This window comes from Hipposideros armiger, unplaced genomic scaffold (assembly GCF_001890085.2).
Source record: "Hipposideros armiger isolate ML-2016 unplaced genomic scaffold, ASM189008v1 scaffold_201, whole genome shotgun sequence".
Lineage (NCBI taxonomy): Eukaryota > Metazoa > Chordata > Mammalia > Chiroptera > Hipposideridae > Hipposideros > Hipposideros armiger.
Genome location: NW_017731551.1, coordinates 1,607,948 through 1,620,889, shown reverse-complemented (window position 1 = coordinate 1,620,889; position 12,942 = coordinate 1,607,948). Strand labels below are relative to the sequence as shown.

At 41.1% G+C, this 12,942-nt stretch overlaps 1 protein-coding gene across 4 annotated transcripts in view; it reads left to right on the top strand.

Annotated features, from left to right (window-relative positions):
* Positions 1–12,942, top strand: part of SVOPL (SVOP like) — a 49,552-nt gene that overhangs the window by 23,868 nt on the left and 12,742 nt on the right. For all 4 annotated transcript variants that reach the window (XM_019653236.1, XM_019653238.1, XM_019653235.1 and 1 more), the window contains 5 exons: positions 4,264–4,337; positions 6,540–6,745; positions 7,416–7,527; positions 8,242–8,323; positions 10,324–10,413. In XM_019653236.1, the coding sequence (XP_019508781.1) occupies positions 4,264–4,337; positions 6,540–6,745; positions 7,416–7,527; positions 8,242–8,323; positions 10,324–10,413 (564 nt within the window). The remainder of the gene's footprint in view (positions 1–4,263; positions 4,338–6,539; positions 6,746–7,415; positions 7,528–8,241; positions 8,324–10,323; positions 10,414–12,942) is intronic.

Sequence of the window (12,942 nt, the reverse complement as noted above, 5' to 3'; positions counted from 1 at the left end):
TATATATGTATGTATGTGTGTATTTTAAATTGGCATTGAGAGCCCTGGGCTCTCAAGGTCAGTCTGCATTCCTTTCTCATACCAGCCCAGGCCACCCACCTGCAGGGGGGTCCGTCACAGGCTCCTGGAAGAATTTTACCAGAGCCACCCTCCTCACCTGTCCTGCCCTCTGGGTGACAGTATCTATAAGATTGGAATTAAACTCTTTGAATGTTGGGTAAAACTTGCTTATAAGGCAGTTTATGCCTAATATTTAGTTTTGAGGTGACTGGTTTGGGGGAAGTTAGAGGGTATTAAAAGGAGGAGTTTTAAAAACTATTTTAAATTTATGTGAAAGGTAGAGTCCATTTATGTGTAATACTATTGATTGAGTCAATTTTGGTAATGCATATATTTTAGAAAATTATCCAATTCATCTAGGTTTTCAAATTTATTAATATAATATTGTTCTTAATGTTTTCTTGTGAGCTTCAAAAAAATGTGTATGAGAATGTCCACTTTTTCATGTTTAATATTGTGCCTTCTATCTTTTTACTTGGTCCCTTTTAGTAGAGGTTTATTTTATGAAACTTCAAAGAACAAGATTGTTTTTTGGTGTTCTGTTTATTGATTTTTTTGGTAGTCTCATTAATTCCTACTCTTTGTTTTCTTCTTTGGCTTTTTAGTTCTTCTAGCTTCTTGAGTTTAGTACTTAGCTCACTTATTTTCAGTCTTTGATTTCTAATAAACCATTTGGTTGTATTCAGCAAGTTTTGTTACAGAGTAACTTTATTTTTATTTCTCTATTGTAGCTGTTATGAGTTTCTCTTTAATCAATGCATTATCTGTTAATGATCTTTTGTATTTTTTCATTAAGGTGATGACTTTGTTCATTTCTCCTTCTAGGCCCGACATTTTACTCCATATATTTTGAGGCTATCATATTGCATCCTAATATACGATTGACTTATTCTGTGTATGGATGAATCTTATTATTTGAAATATTTCTTTATCCCTATATTGCTCTGGGCCTTAGATTTTGTTTTCGCTCATATTAACATACCGACACTGGCTTTAGTTAGTATTTTCCTGGTATATCTTTTTTCCAGCCCTTTACATTTAAACCTTCTGGATTGCTTTGCTTAAATGTCTTTCTTGTAAATATATAGCTGGCGTTTATGATCCATTTATAGCTACTGTGATTACTAATGTATGTGCACTTCTGTCATTTTATATTTCCTCTTAACCATGTCTTTCCTCGTCTGCCTTCTGTCTCGTTTGTTCTTCCATTAGGCTGACTCAGTTGGTTCACCCCTCCCCCGCCATATTTCCTTCGCTGGCTTGGAATTGATGCACTCTATTTCTTTTATTATAGAAGTACTAAAACAATATTGAAAACATGCACCTACACTATCTAATATTATGTGGTACCTTTATCTGAACAATTCGGGGACCTTAAGAGATACTAATTTTGATCTAGTCTCATCATCCAAATCATTTTTGTCTGGTATTTTAGTTTCACTTTGTTCATAAGTTTTCCTAAATTAGACATGATTTTTTAAAAGCCAGTATCTATTTAGATTTATTCATGTTTTTACTACTGTCTTTTTTTTTCATTGGTTTCTGACTTAATTTTTACAACCACATTCTTCTTGTACCCCTCTCTTTTCTAATGGGGTAATTTGGTTTCATACTTAATATTTAAACGTTGGCTCTATCTGGGTTTAATTGGATATAAGAAACATGGTACAGATCTAGCTTTGTCATGTCCATATGGCTAACCAATTGCACTCATCTAGTTTTATTGAATAATCTATGCATTATATATTTGAGTCTATTCCTTTTTTTTTTTTTTTTTTTTTGAGCCATCCTGCCACCTGTTGGCAGCTCAGCTCAAGCCGGGAATCGAACCGCTGTTGCTCAGAGCTCGCACTCTTGAGCGAGCTCTTAACCAACTGAGCCACTCGGCTGGCCCAAGTCTATTCTTGAATATTCTATTCTGTTCTAATGATACATTTGTAGATTCAAATTTATGTGGGGATTTATTTAAAAGAAGGCATTTCATATTGTTGGGGAAAGGATACAGGTTAATTGTTGGTCCAATACACTTTTAATTACAGTATTTTGCAGTGGATTCTTCATATCTAGTAGTGTAGGTACTCCCTGTCAAAGTTCTTTTTTAGAATTTTCCAAGTGATTTTCTCAGTCCTGTTTTTCTAGAACAACTTTGACGTCATTTTATCAAGATCGTCTCCTAATCCCTCCCCACCCCTGAAAAAAAAACAAAACCAAAAACAAGCAAACCTCTGAGAGTTTAATTGGGATAATATAATAGAATTCATACCTTTATAATATTAGTATTCTTGTCCTGATCCAAGTATATTTCCCCATTTAGTCAAGTCTTTTTATATTCCTCAGCAGAATTGTATAGCTACTTATATAACCCTTTCACATCTCTTTTAAAATCTATTCCTATCTATTTTGTTTTTAAACATTATTATAGGTCTACCTGGTTCATCCCTCTTCTAGTCTGTGCCGGGCAGCTCATTTATTTTTGCAGTTGTTGTCCTCTGAAATACTTTTATAGCTTCATAACCTTCTTATCAACAGTACATGCCCATTTCTTGGTTGTTAAATGGCACCTACATTAATAGAATTCTTCATGAGCCTATTGAAAAAAACACTTCTCTGGGGAACAGCAAAAAACATCTTTACCGGGAGAGCTGGGCACCTGAGACCCAGACTAGCTATAGGACTTGAAATCTGCCTGAGGGTTTGCCCCTGGCCTCTCTGCTTACTTTCCAGTCCTCCATCTTTCTCTCTTCCTAAGACTTGACACTTGGAATTGACAAGGCAGCAGACCTCAAATTTACCATGCTTGAAACAAAAATCCTCCTCCAGCCAGCTATTTCCCCCCTCTTTCCTGTGTTTTCCTCCTTTTTTATGATTGTGGGAAAATGCACATAACATAAAATGGACCGTTTTTTAAGTGTACAGTTCGGTGGCACTAAATACACTCAGAACTGCTTTGCCATCCTGAACAGACACTCTATACCAATTAGGCAATAACTCCTCACTCCTGCCCACCCCCAGCCCCGGGTAACTTCTTTCTGTCTCTATGAATTTCGCTATTCCAGGTGTTTCAGATAAGGGGGACCCTACGATATTGTTTCTGGCTCATTTCGTGTCACATTCCCCTACCAGGCCTTCGTTACTGCTCTTCTCCCTCTGTGGTGTCCCCTTTGACTCATTTCAACCCCCCCCCCCGCCCCTCCTCCCCCGCCATGCCACCATGCCCAACCAGCTGCCAAGGTCCCTTGGTACCTTCATGATAATGCCTTTTACATTTCGTCTGTTTTCTGCACACGGCCACCTCATTGCCACATGCCCCATGATTGCAACTGGTACGATACTGTCAGATGATTTTTTTCCTTTGGTTAATAACATTATATAAATTTCAAGTGTACAGTTCTATTACACATCATTTATATACCACATGATGTGCTCACCACCCAGAGTCAGTTCTCCTTCCATCACCATATATTTGATCCCTGTTACCCTCTTCATCCTCTCCCCCTTTCCCACTTCTAACCACCATACTGTTGTCTGTGTCTATATGTTTGGTTGGTTTGTTGCTTTCTGTTTTATATCCCACAGATGAGTGAAATCATATGGTTCTTGTCCTTTTCATCTGACTTCTTTCACTTACAGTGATACTCTAAGATCCATCCATGTTGTTGCGAATGGCAATATTTCATCCTTTGTTGTGGCTGAGTTACTGACAGCGGGCAAGAACTTTTGTTAATTACCCGAAAGACACAAAAAAGAAATTGGGCATTGCACCCTCTTTTCAAATGTATGCCATTTTTTTTTCTTACGAAAGCCTCACACTCTTTTTAGAGGTCAGAATTTGAATGTTACTATTAAAAGATGACTCTCCCACCAGTTTTACAGTTACTTTTCATATATGCTCCTATTTTCCACCACACCCCTCGCCAGCACTGGTGAGAAAAGGAAGAGTGAAAGGGTTTGAATCATAAATTCAGTGACTCCTGGTACTTGCCAATAGTAATAAAAAACATGCAAAGACTGAGTGGCTGAGATGAATGTATTAAAAACCATTATCTATGGGTTGGGTGAGAAGTACTCATGGGGGCTGAGTGGTAATCTCACCCATTGCATTCCCATATTGTTCTCATTTTCTGTGCTCTAAAATATTAGAGACACCTTTGCTTGTCCTTAACGCACTAAATCTATTCTGTCTCCCTGTTTTCACTACCCCAGAAAAAAAGAGGAAGATTTGCAGACCTACTGGATGCTAAATATTTAAGGACCACGTTACAGATTTGGGTCATATGGTAAGAATGTAATTATTGCAAAGTGAGTTTTAAATAAACACACATTTGGAGAAAGCTTACAGAAGTAAATCCACTCTGAATGGTACTGGGGAGGAAAACACAAGACTCCAGCAATGTTTTATCTTTCTGGTAACACCACCAACCAAAGGAATATGTAAGATAATTGTTAAAAAGAAAGAAAAAAATGTCCTGTAGACTGATTGTCTACAACCAGTTTTTTATTTTTCATCTGAGCGTATGAGCTCACGTTCTAACCTGTTGCAGCGTGGTTCCCCATTACAAATCTACTCACCTGGCTAAAATTTAAAAAAAAAGGCTGTACCAAGTGTTGGGGAGGATGTAAAGTAACTAGAACTTTTACACACTGTTGATTGCAGTTCAAGTTAATACAACAACCACTCTAGAAAACTGTTTGGAGGTCCCTATGGAAAATATGCTTATCCTATGGATGGCTCAGCAGTTCCACTCCTGGGTTTATACCCAACAGAAATGCATACGTGTCCACCAAGAGACATTTACAAGAATGTCCATAGCATTAGTTTATTTGTAACAGCCCCAAACTATAGACAACCCACAAGTTCATCAACAGTGTAATGGGTGAACTGTGTTATATTCATACATATGAATATGTAGTATGTGACTGCATTTATGTAAAGATAGAAAACAGGCAAAACTAACCCACAGTGTTGGGTTCAGGAAAAGGTTGTCTACCTGCCTTTTTTCAGATATACTTCCTATTAATAGGTCTATCTCCTCCTTTTGAGACTTTGTGATTTAAAAAATACTTTTAATTATTGGAAATTAAACGAGTTAAAGTTACTTTGATAATTAGGGAAGGTATTGTGATTGTTTTCTTTTTTAATATTTCATTATGAAAATCCCCAAATGTGTGTGAAAGCTGGGAGGATACCATGATGAACTCTGATTCTCTCGTCACCCGGATCTGACAGTCATTGCTGTTCACCCATTTTTGCTTTAGCTACATTTTTCCTGCGCTGAAGTATTTTCAAGCAAGCCCCAGGCATCAGGACATTTCATCCCCAGATACTTCATTAAGTGTCTCAACTACTTGAGGACATTTTTTTAGATGACTCCAAACCTATAATCACACTGACAAGATTAACAGTCATCACGTTAATATCATCCATTATCCAGAACATATATGATTTCCCCTGATTGTCCCCATATGTCTTTTACAGCTGGCTTTTACAACCATTTCTGCAAAACTGAAGGGGGGCGGGGGGACAAGGGGATTTCTGGGAGGCAGATATTATTCTTTTTCTTGACTTTGATTTATGAACTTTTCTGTATGTTATTTTTATATCTCAAGGATATGGATGAAAGAGTAGGAAGAAAACATAAAGCAAAAGCAAAAACCTTCTGTAGCTCCCCAAGGCCTGCAAAAGACCCTTTGTGATAGGCAGAATTCTAAAGATAACCCCAAAATGACCCCCAACTCCAGGGAACTCAATCAAACACTAATTTGGATGCTGATGTGAGGGGACTGTGTAGGTGTATTTAAAGTTACAGGCCTTAAAGTAGGGAGATTATCCATGATTTGACAGGGGCCCCATCGGATCACTCGAATCCTTAAAAGTAGAGTGATTTCTCCCACTGGTATCAGAGCTGCAGTACAAGAGAAAACAAGCAAAGAGGCAGAAGGAGAGAACAGAGAGATTCAAAGCAAGAAGACTCGACCCCTTGCTGCTGGCTGGCTTTGAAGACAGGGAATGAAAGAAGCCTGTCGGAGCTGAGAACCACTGATCAACACCCAGCAAGGAAACGGAGCTGAGTTCTGCCAGCCATCTGGGCCAGGTTGGAAAATGGATTCCCCCACCTCCCCGCCCCAAAGGTGTGCGGACCTGTCTGCACTTTGATTTCTGCCTCTGAGACTCGGAGCAGAGAAGTCAGCCAGACCCACAGAACTTCTGACCTCCAGAGCTGTGAGATACGAAATGTGTATTGTTTTAAGCTACTACATTTGTGCTAACTTGTTACAGCAGCGACAGAAAACGAGTCGGAACTTCAAACGCCTTCACCAGGCTTGTGGGGCCCTCCACTCCTGGCCCCATTCTGCCGTTTCCCTCGCTCTGACTTTTCCACCTGGGCCACTCTCCCCTCTTCGACTGCTGCTCAGGGTGCTGCCCCCTCCTTCGGGCCTGGCGCCAGCTTTGCCTCACGTCCACCTTTTCTCACTTCCAGGCTGGGCATCTCTTTCGCCTACTATGGGGTCATCCTGGCCAGCGCCGAGCTGCTGGAGCGGGACCTGGTCTGTGGTTCTCGGTCCGAGTCTGAAACGGTGGTGACTGTGGGGGTCTCAGAGGAGAGCCAGAGCCCTTGTCACTGCCACATGTTTACCCCCTCTGACTACCAGACCATGATTATCAGCACCATTGGTGAAATTGCTCGTAAGTGTCTCCCTGTGCATTGGGCCCCTCTGTATTTTGGATGGGGGACATGCAACTCACAGCCTTAGAGGAGGGAAATGTGACCCTGTCATAGACGTGGCTCCTGCTGGTAGCACTGAACAGCTGGCATGTCTCCAGTGTGGACTGGTGTGGGGAGGGAAGCCCGGAGAAGGACAGCTTTGAATCACTGAATTATACCACTTCGAAGATGCATTTTTCTTTCTTCACATTGTAACATCTCTGAAATTGGGATGTCTTACAATGGCTCATTAGAGTTAGATTTCCAGTACTGTTTCTGTTTCAGTAGGCCTAAAATGATGGTACTTAAAATTCAATGGCACCTTGAATTTGACGAAAAACGGTATAAAACATTTAAACTATAGTCTAGCAAGTTGGCAATTTACAATGGGCCTACAGGACATAATAAGCGTCCTGGGCATGAAATGTCCTTTATATACGCCAGTGCTTGTTGTACTTTTCCCACGTGGGTCCAAGAATGTCGTAGGAGTCACGAAGTTGATGACAATGTGACTGGGTCTTGGCAGGAATACCCACGAGGCCTGGATGAAATTGCTTCTTTCTGCAATGACTAGGAGGAACCCACGCCAGTGTTGATAAGTGCCAGTGGCATTCAAGGTTCCAGGAATTGTCTTTGTCATTTGCTTTCCAGTGAATCCTTTGAATATCCTGGGCATTAATTTCCTGGGCCGACGGCTGAGCCTTTCTATCACCATGGGATGCACGGCTGTATTCTTCCTTCTCCTCAATATTTGCACCTCAAGGTATTTTTTTCTCTCTGGTTGCTTCAAACTAATCTAGTTTTGTGCAGTCATTTTAAGATGGGGTCTCCTGACCCACAGTGTGCAGTGGGGAGTTGGGGCAAGTCCCTTTCACCAGGAGTGTAGAGAATGGGGTGCTTGCCTACAGCGATCTTGACTGGTACCTACCCCCTCCATTCTCACTTCCTCTTCCCACGGGCCTGGCTCCTCTCCAGTTATCACAGGATATGGGTACCAGTGTGGGTGTACTCACTTCACCCATCAAAATATTTAGAAGCTTTATGCAAAACTTCCTGAAGAAAGGGGACTCTAGTTAATCCCAATTATCCTGACCATTATCAAGATAGTCTAGTGATATACACCATACATAGTTTAGTGATATACATATTTCACTCTTAATTTGCAACCCTCGAGTGGCCTCAGTGGTAATATACATCACTTATTCTGCAAACTGTCTGCATCATTTTTGGGGGTGGTGGCAGCAGGTGTGCTAATCTGGGGGGCCAGGCTGGAATGGCAGAGGTTGGGGAGTGGAGAAGGCGGGGAGTAGGATTGAGCGTTTGAGTCAGGACCCCACACTCAGGCCAGCTGAAGAGCCACAGCCCCCCGGGACCTGGTGATGTGTGGGTGTGTGTGAGCATTTATAAGGCCCTTGGCCGCGGCCATGGGAGGCCGTCCATGCTGCCTCTGGTAACGTCTCTCCTTCCTGTTCCGTAGTGCCGGCCTCATCGGCTTCCTCTTCATGCTGAGGGCTTTGGTGGCAGCCAATTTCAATACCATCTACATTTACACTGCGGAGGTTTGTTTCGGGGAAGGGGTTGGTTACCTAAGGGAAAGGCGTGCGAGGTGAGCTACTCAAAGGGGGTGTCCGTCCACAGATCATGCGTCCCTAGCTTCCTGTTGACTTTTGACGATTTTCTATAAATATCCCATTAAAATGACGCCAGAAGGTTTATTTGATCTGGAGCTCCCCCTGCCTCACTGAATCGAGTGAGAGTCAGTGTCTGAGAGGAAAGAGAGGGCCTTCTCCATGTCTCCCTTAACAACATGTGTGTGAAAAATAACTTGGGGCCCTAGCACCATGCTTCCAGAGGAAATAGGGTCTGGGAGCTGCATGTTGCTGTTAAAATGTAAAACTCCCCATGTGTCTCTCTTTTTGAAGTTAGAATGTATTCTTCACCTTTATTCTTTTGAAAGAGCACATCCCCCTCTATCTCTTATTTGCCGCATGTAGCTTAAATTCAAACATAATAGTAATTTTTTTTTCTTTGCTGAATGGATACCTCTGTACATGCGGGAGCTAGGCGATCTTCTCACAAACCCTCCCATTAAAGCGCGAATAACCCTAGAGATAAACTATCTGAATAGGAAACTTAGTATTTTAACTGCTTTTGCCATTCATTGAGCTAGAGAAAACAGAGCTACAGGGACTGATACAGCTGCATTCATTTCCATCTCAGGAAATGCAGAGGCTGTTCAAATTACAGATATGACATGGCAAAAACCATTACAGCCACAGAGAAATATTCTCCCCCACCCGCAGATTAAAAATAGGACATTATGACATACTCAGCATATACATACTACTTGATTTAGTTCCATTAACATCTCCTAAAATTATTTTGTGAATTTATGAACCTAAAAAAAATCAGCGTGCTTCTAAAGTTATATTTGGAATATTCCATTTAACATATATTTTGGAATGTGTTCATTTAAGAGTCATTTCTAAGTATTGATTTTTTTCTGATACTTGTTAAAAAAACCACAAAGTCATGTATCTGAAGATCATTGTCTTCTGTTATTCCATCTCCCCAATTGTCAAAATATAAACAAAATATTTTATTGATATTATATAAAGAACATCACTGTGTATCTGAATCCATTGTTTTTAGGTATAGTCAGCAGCTTCATTTTCTAGAAAAAAAAAAGAAAGTTTTTTTTAAAAACAAAGACATTCTACTCCCAGACCTTCTCCTAGAAGACCAGGAAAACCCTCTGAGGCAGGAAGTCATTTTGCTTTTGCATTTGACACATGGTGACTAATTAGCTGTGGCCCAGTATAGGGGCTACATGCTTTACATTAGCGACATGGTACAAACGGTTTTATTGGTATTGTGTAGCATTAAGAGAAAATTGTCCCGAGTTTTGAAAAACCATTCTTTCACATCAAGTTTTCTCCCTGCAGTCTTATTTATTTAATAATATTTGCTTACTTATTGATCTTCTGCCAGTTCCTATAAGAATTCTGAATGAATGAGGTACAGATTAATTAGGCTTTACTATGAATGCAAGAAAGGTGCAGCAAGAAAGTAGATAATGCCATCAGATTCTGCAGTGAGAACATGGTGGTGCATGGTGGAGCTTGTACCCAGCACTCTGGTTAATTCTTCTCATGCATCTGGATTGAAGGTTTCGTTGAATCAGTATTATTTGGAGAGTATTTTCTTTCCTTTCAGTGGAATCACCTTTATATATTTATAGCGCTAAGGTGGAATTCTGATTCCAGAGATAACCTTTCTAAAAGTATATTTGGAATATCCAATTAAGCACATAATTTGGAACATGCTCACTTAAAGGATAATTTCTAAGTGTTTTTTGGGGGAGGAATAGTTATTGTTTAAAAATTCAAATTGTGTGCCTGAGAAAATAAATATCTTCTATATTCTACATAACTATATCCTACACAGAATATTTGGTATTTAATATGTATATATATACCAGAGCCTGACCCGGGGAGGGAAGGCAGAGGAGAGAGGAGATGCCTGAATTTTAATTGACGCTCTGTGCTCCACCGTCCAGGTCTACCCCACGACGATGCGTGCTTTGGGGATGGGGATCAGTGGCTCCTTGTGTCGCATTGGTGCGATGGTGGCACCATTTATATCCCAGGTACAAACCCAGGAGTCTGCAGGGAGGAAGGGTCTAAGGGAGGTGGGGAAGAGGAACCATGGGTCCCTTCATGTTGAGGGTTAACCAAAGATTTACTTAATGTGTTTTCTTGAGGTGCCATTTTCCCATTGTTTGGCGAATTTTGGGAGGGAAAAAGGTGAAATTAATGCTTCCAGGCTTCCACTCAACTCAAAAGCAGGTATTGCAGTGCAAGCAGGGTTTGGATTTTGGGGGGCGTTGTTGGGCGAAGATGCAAAAGAAATGGATGACAAAGGAACTTGAGCAGCTGAATGGCAGTGGGCTCTAACCTTGACCCTGTCCAGGGGTGCAATGGAAAAACACAGCACGGAAGTGCAGGGAGGCTGAGCCCAGGTACAAGGAAGTGGCCTTGTGCTTGGGCAAGTCAGACGTACGCTTGGGATAAAATCTAGGGGTGACCAGGACCCGTGGATGGAGGCCTCCTGAGATCTCTAAGGTATGAGAAGTTGATAACCTGTAAAGGGAAATAGCATTTCAAGTAGGATGATAGCTGTTACAGGGCCTGTAGATGGGACAGAGGTTGGTGGGGTGTGTTCCAGGAATAGGAAATTACTGTGGTGAGCACAATGGAGAGAAATATTGGGGAGAATGTGTCTCACTGGCATATCGAAGGCTCTGCATTTTTTCTTTGTAGTGGGAAATAATTTTAGGGTTTTAAACAGGTAAGTGACATGATCAGTTTAGCATTTTAAAAAAAGCTAGGTAGTGAATTGTTGGGGCAGAGGAACAAGGGTGGAACAATCTCATAATAAGACTGATTTTACATGGCCATGGATGGCTCACATGCAATGGGAAATTTCAGAATTCTGGAAAACCCTTTCTCTTATTGTAGAAAGATATAGAGGAAAAGACTCCATAAAACATTTAAATTTCTGCACAGAAAAAAAGTCTACCATGTATTAAGGATGAAAACCCTGATTGAATTGTCACAGCTGAGCGATGATTTTGTTGTCCTACCAAATACGCGATCCTCTCTGGAAGCTTGGAGACCCGGTGGATTGATGCATAAGATGGCTCTGAGAGCTTCACAAGGTCATGGGAATGAAAAATCGATCCATTTCATATTTTCATAAGTGATTTCTAAGCAGCAGTAAGCTTATTGAGAAAACTGTGCATTGTCCAAGATAAACAATTCCAGACACAAGTTAAAGTGGTCAGGACAGATTTTGATCAGTAATAACTCCTGCAATAGGGAAAACAGTCCTGTGTGAACTGAATTCAACTTTGAATTGTGGACACGTAGAGGTTTTCAAAGGAGAATGAGCGAGTGTGATGAGGAGCGTCCTACTGCAAAAAGCGGGAGTGGGAGTTTGCTCCATGTGAAAACCCGGACAGGAGCCCTAGTTTCAGGTGTTGACTGGAACAAACAGTAAATTCTTTGGGCAGCCTTGAGTTATGTCAGGTGGGCACTTGAAGGGGCTCAGATCATTCTACGGCTGCAGCGTTGAGCCATTTTTTTACTTCAGTCTGTGTGTGTCCTGACATCTAAAGTCAGTCTCTTGTAGGCAACATAAAGATGGGTCTTGATTTTTGTTTTATTAATCCTTTCAGCCATTCTGTCTTTTGATTGAATTTATTAGCCCTTTTATGGTTAAAATAATTATTGATATGTATGCCATTTTGTTGTCTCCTGGCTTTGCTCTTTTCTTCTCTTGCTCTCCCTTTGGGATTTGATGATTTTCTGTAGTGAAACGCTTTATCGTTTGTGTATGTAATACAGGTTTTTGCTTTGTGGTTACCAAGAGGCTCACATAAAATATCTTATAGATATATCAGTCTATGTTAAGTTGTTAAGTTCAAATTTGTCCTAAAGCCCTCCATTTTTACTCCTCACCCCCATGCTTTATATTTTTTAATGTCATAATTTACAGCTTTCTATCTTGTGTATCCATTAACAAATTGTTGTAGTTATACTGACTACTTTTGGTGTTGTGCAGAGGGGGAATGCAAAGATGGCCTCTGCCAGCCTCCCTGATCTCTGGAGAGGATTGTAGTCGGCTACTATATGTGCATTTAAATGGAAGCCTGTCCCCTGGCCACAGCTATGAAGATAAGCTAATAGGCCTCTTTCACGGAAAGACTGAGAGTGTATTTCAGGCTGCTGTCTCTGCTCTGTGCCCTGGTTGGGGTGGAGGGCAGGCAGCCAGGTAAGAACTGTTTTAGTTTGTTATAGTCCTAGGGGACCTGTGAACATAAGGCCTGCTGGCCACCAGAACCAGGTGATCAAGGTGTGTCCCCTGCATGACAGCCACAAAAGCTCGGGCCCCTGACGTATGCACAAGCCCCTTTCTGGAAGATACTGGTGACCTTGAGTGAGTCAGAAGGAGAGTGCAAAGATGGTACCCGCCGGCCTCTCTCTTTGGAGAAAAGTATTTCAGTAGCTCCTAGATGGGTGTTAAAGTCTGTACGTGCCCCTCAGGGTGTTGCTTTAAAATAAGAAAATAAGCCTCATTTACAGGAAAACTGGATGTGTTTCGGTGGGCTGCCTGT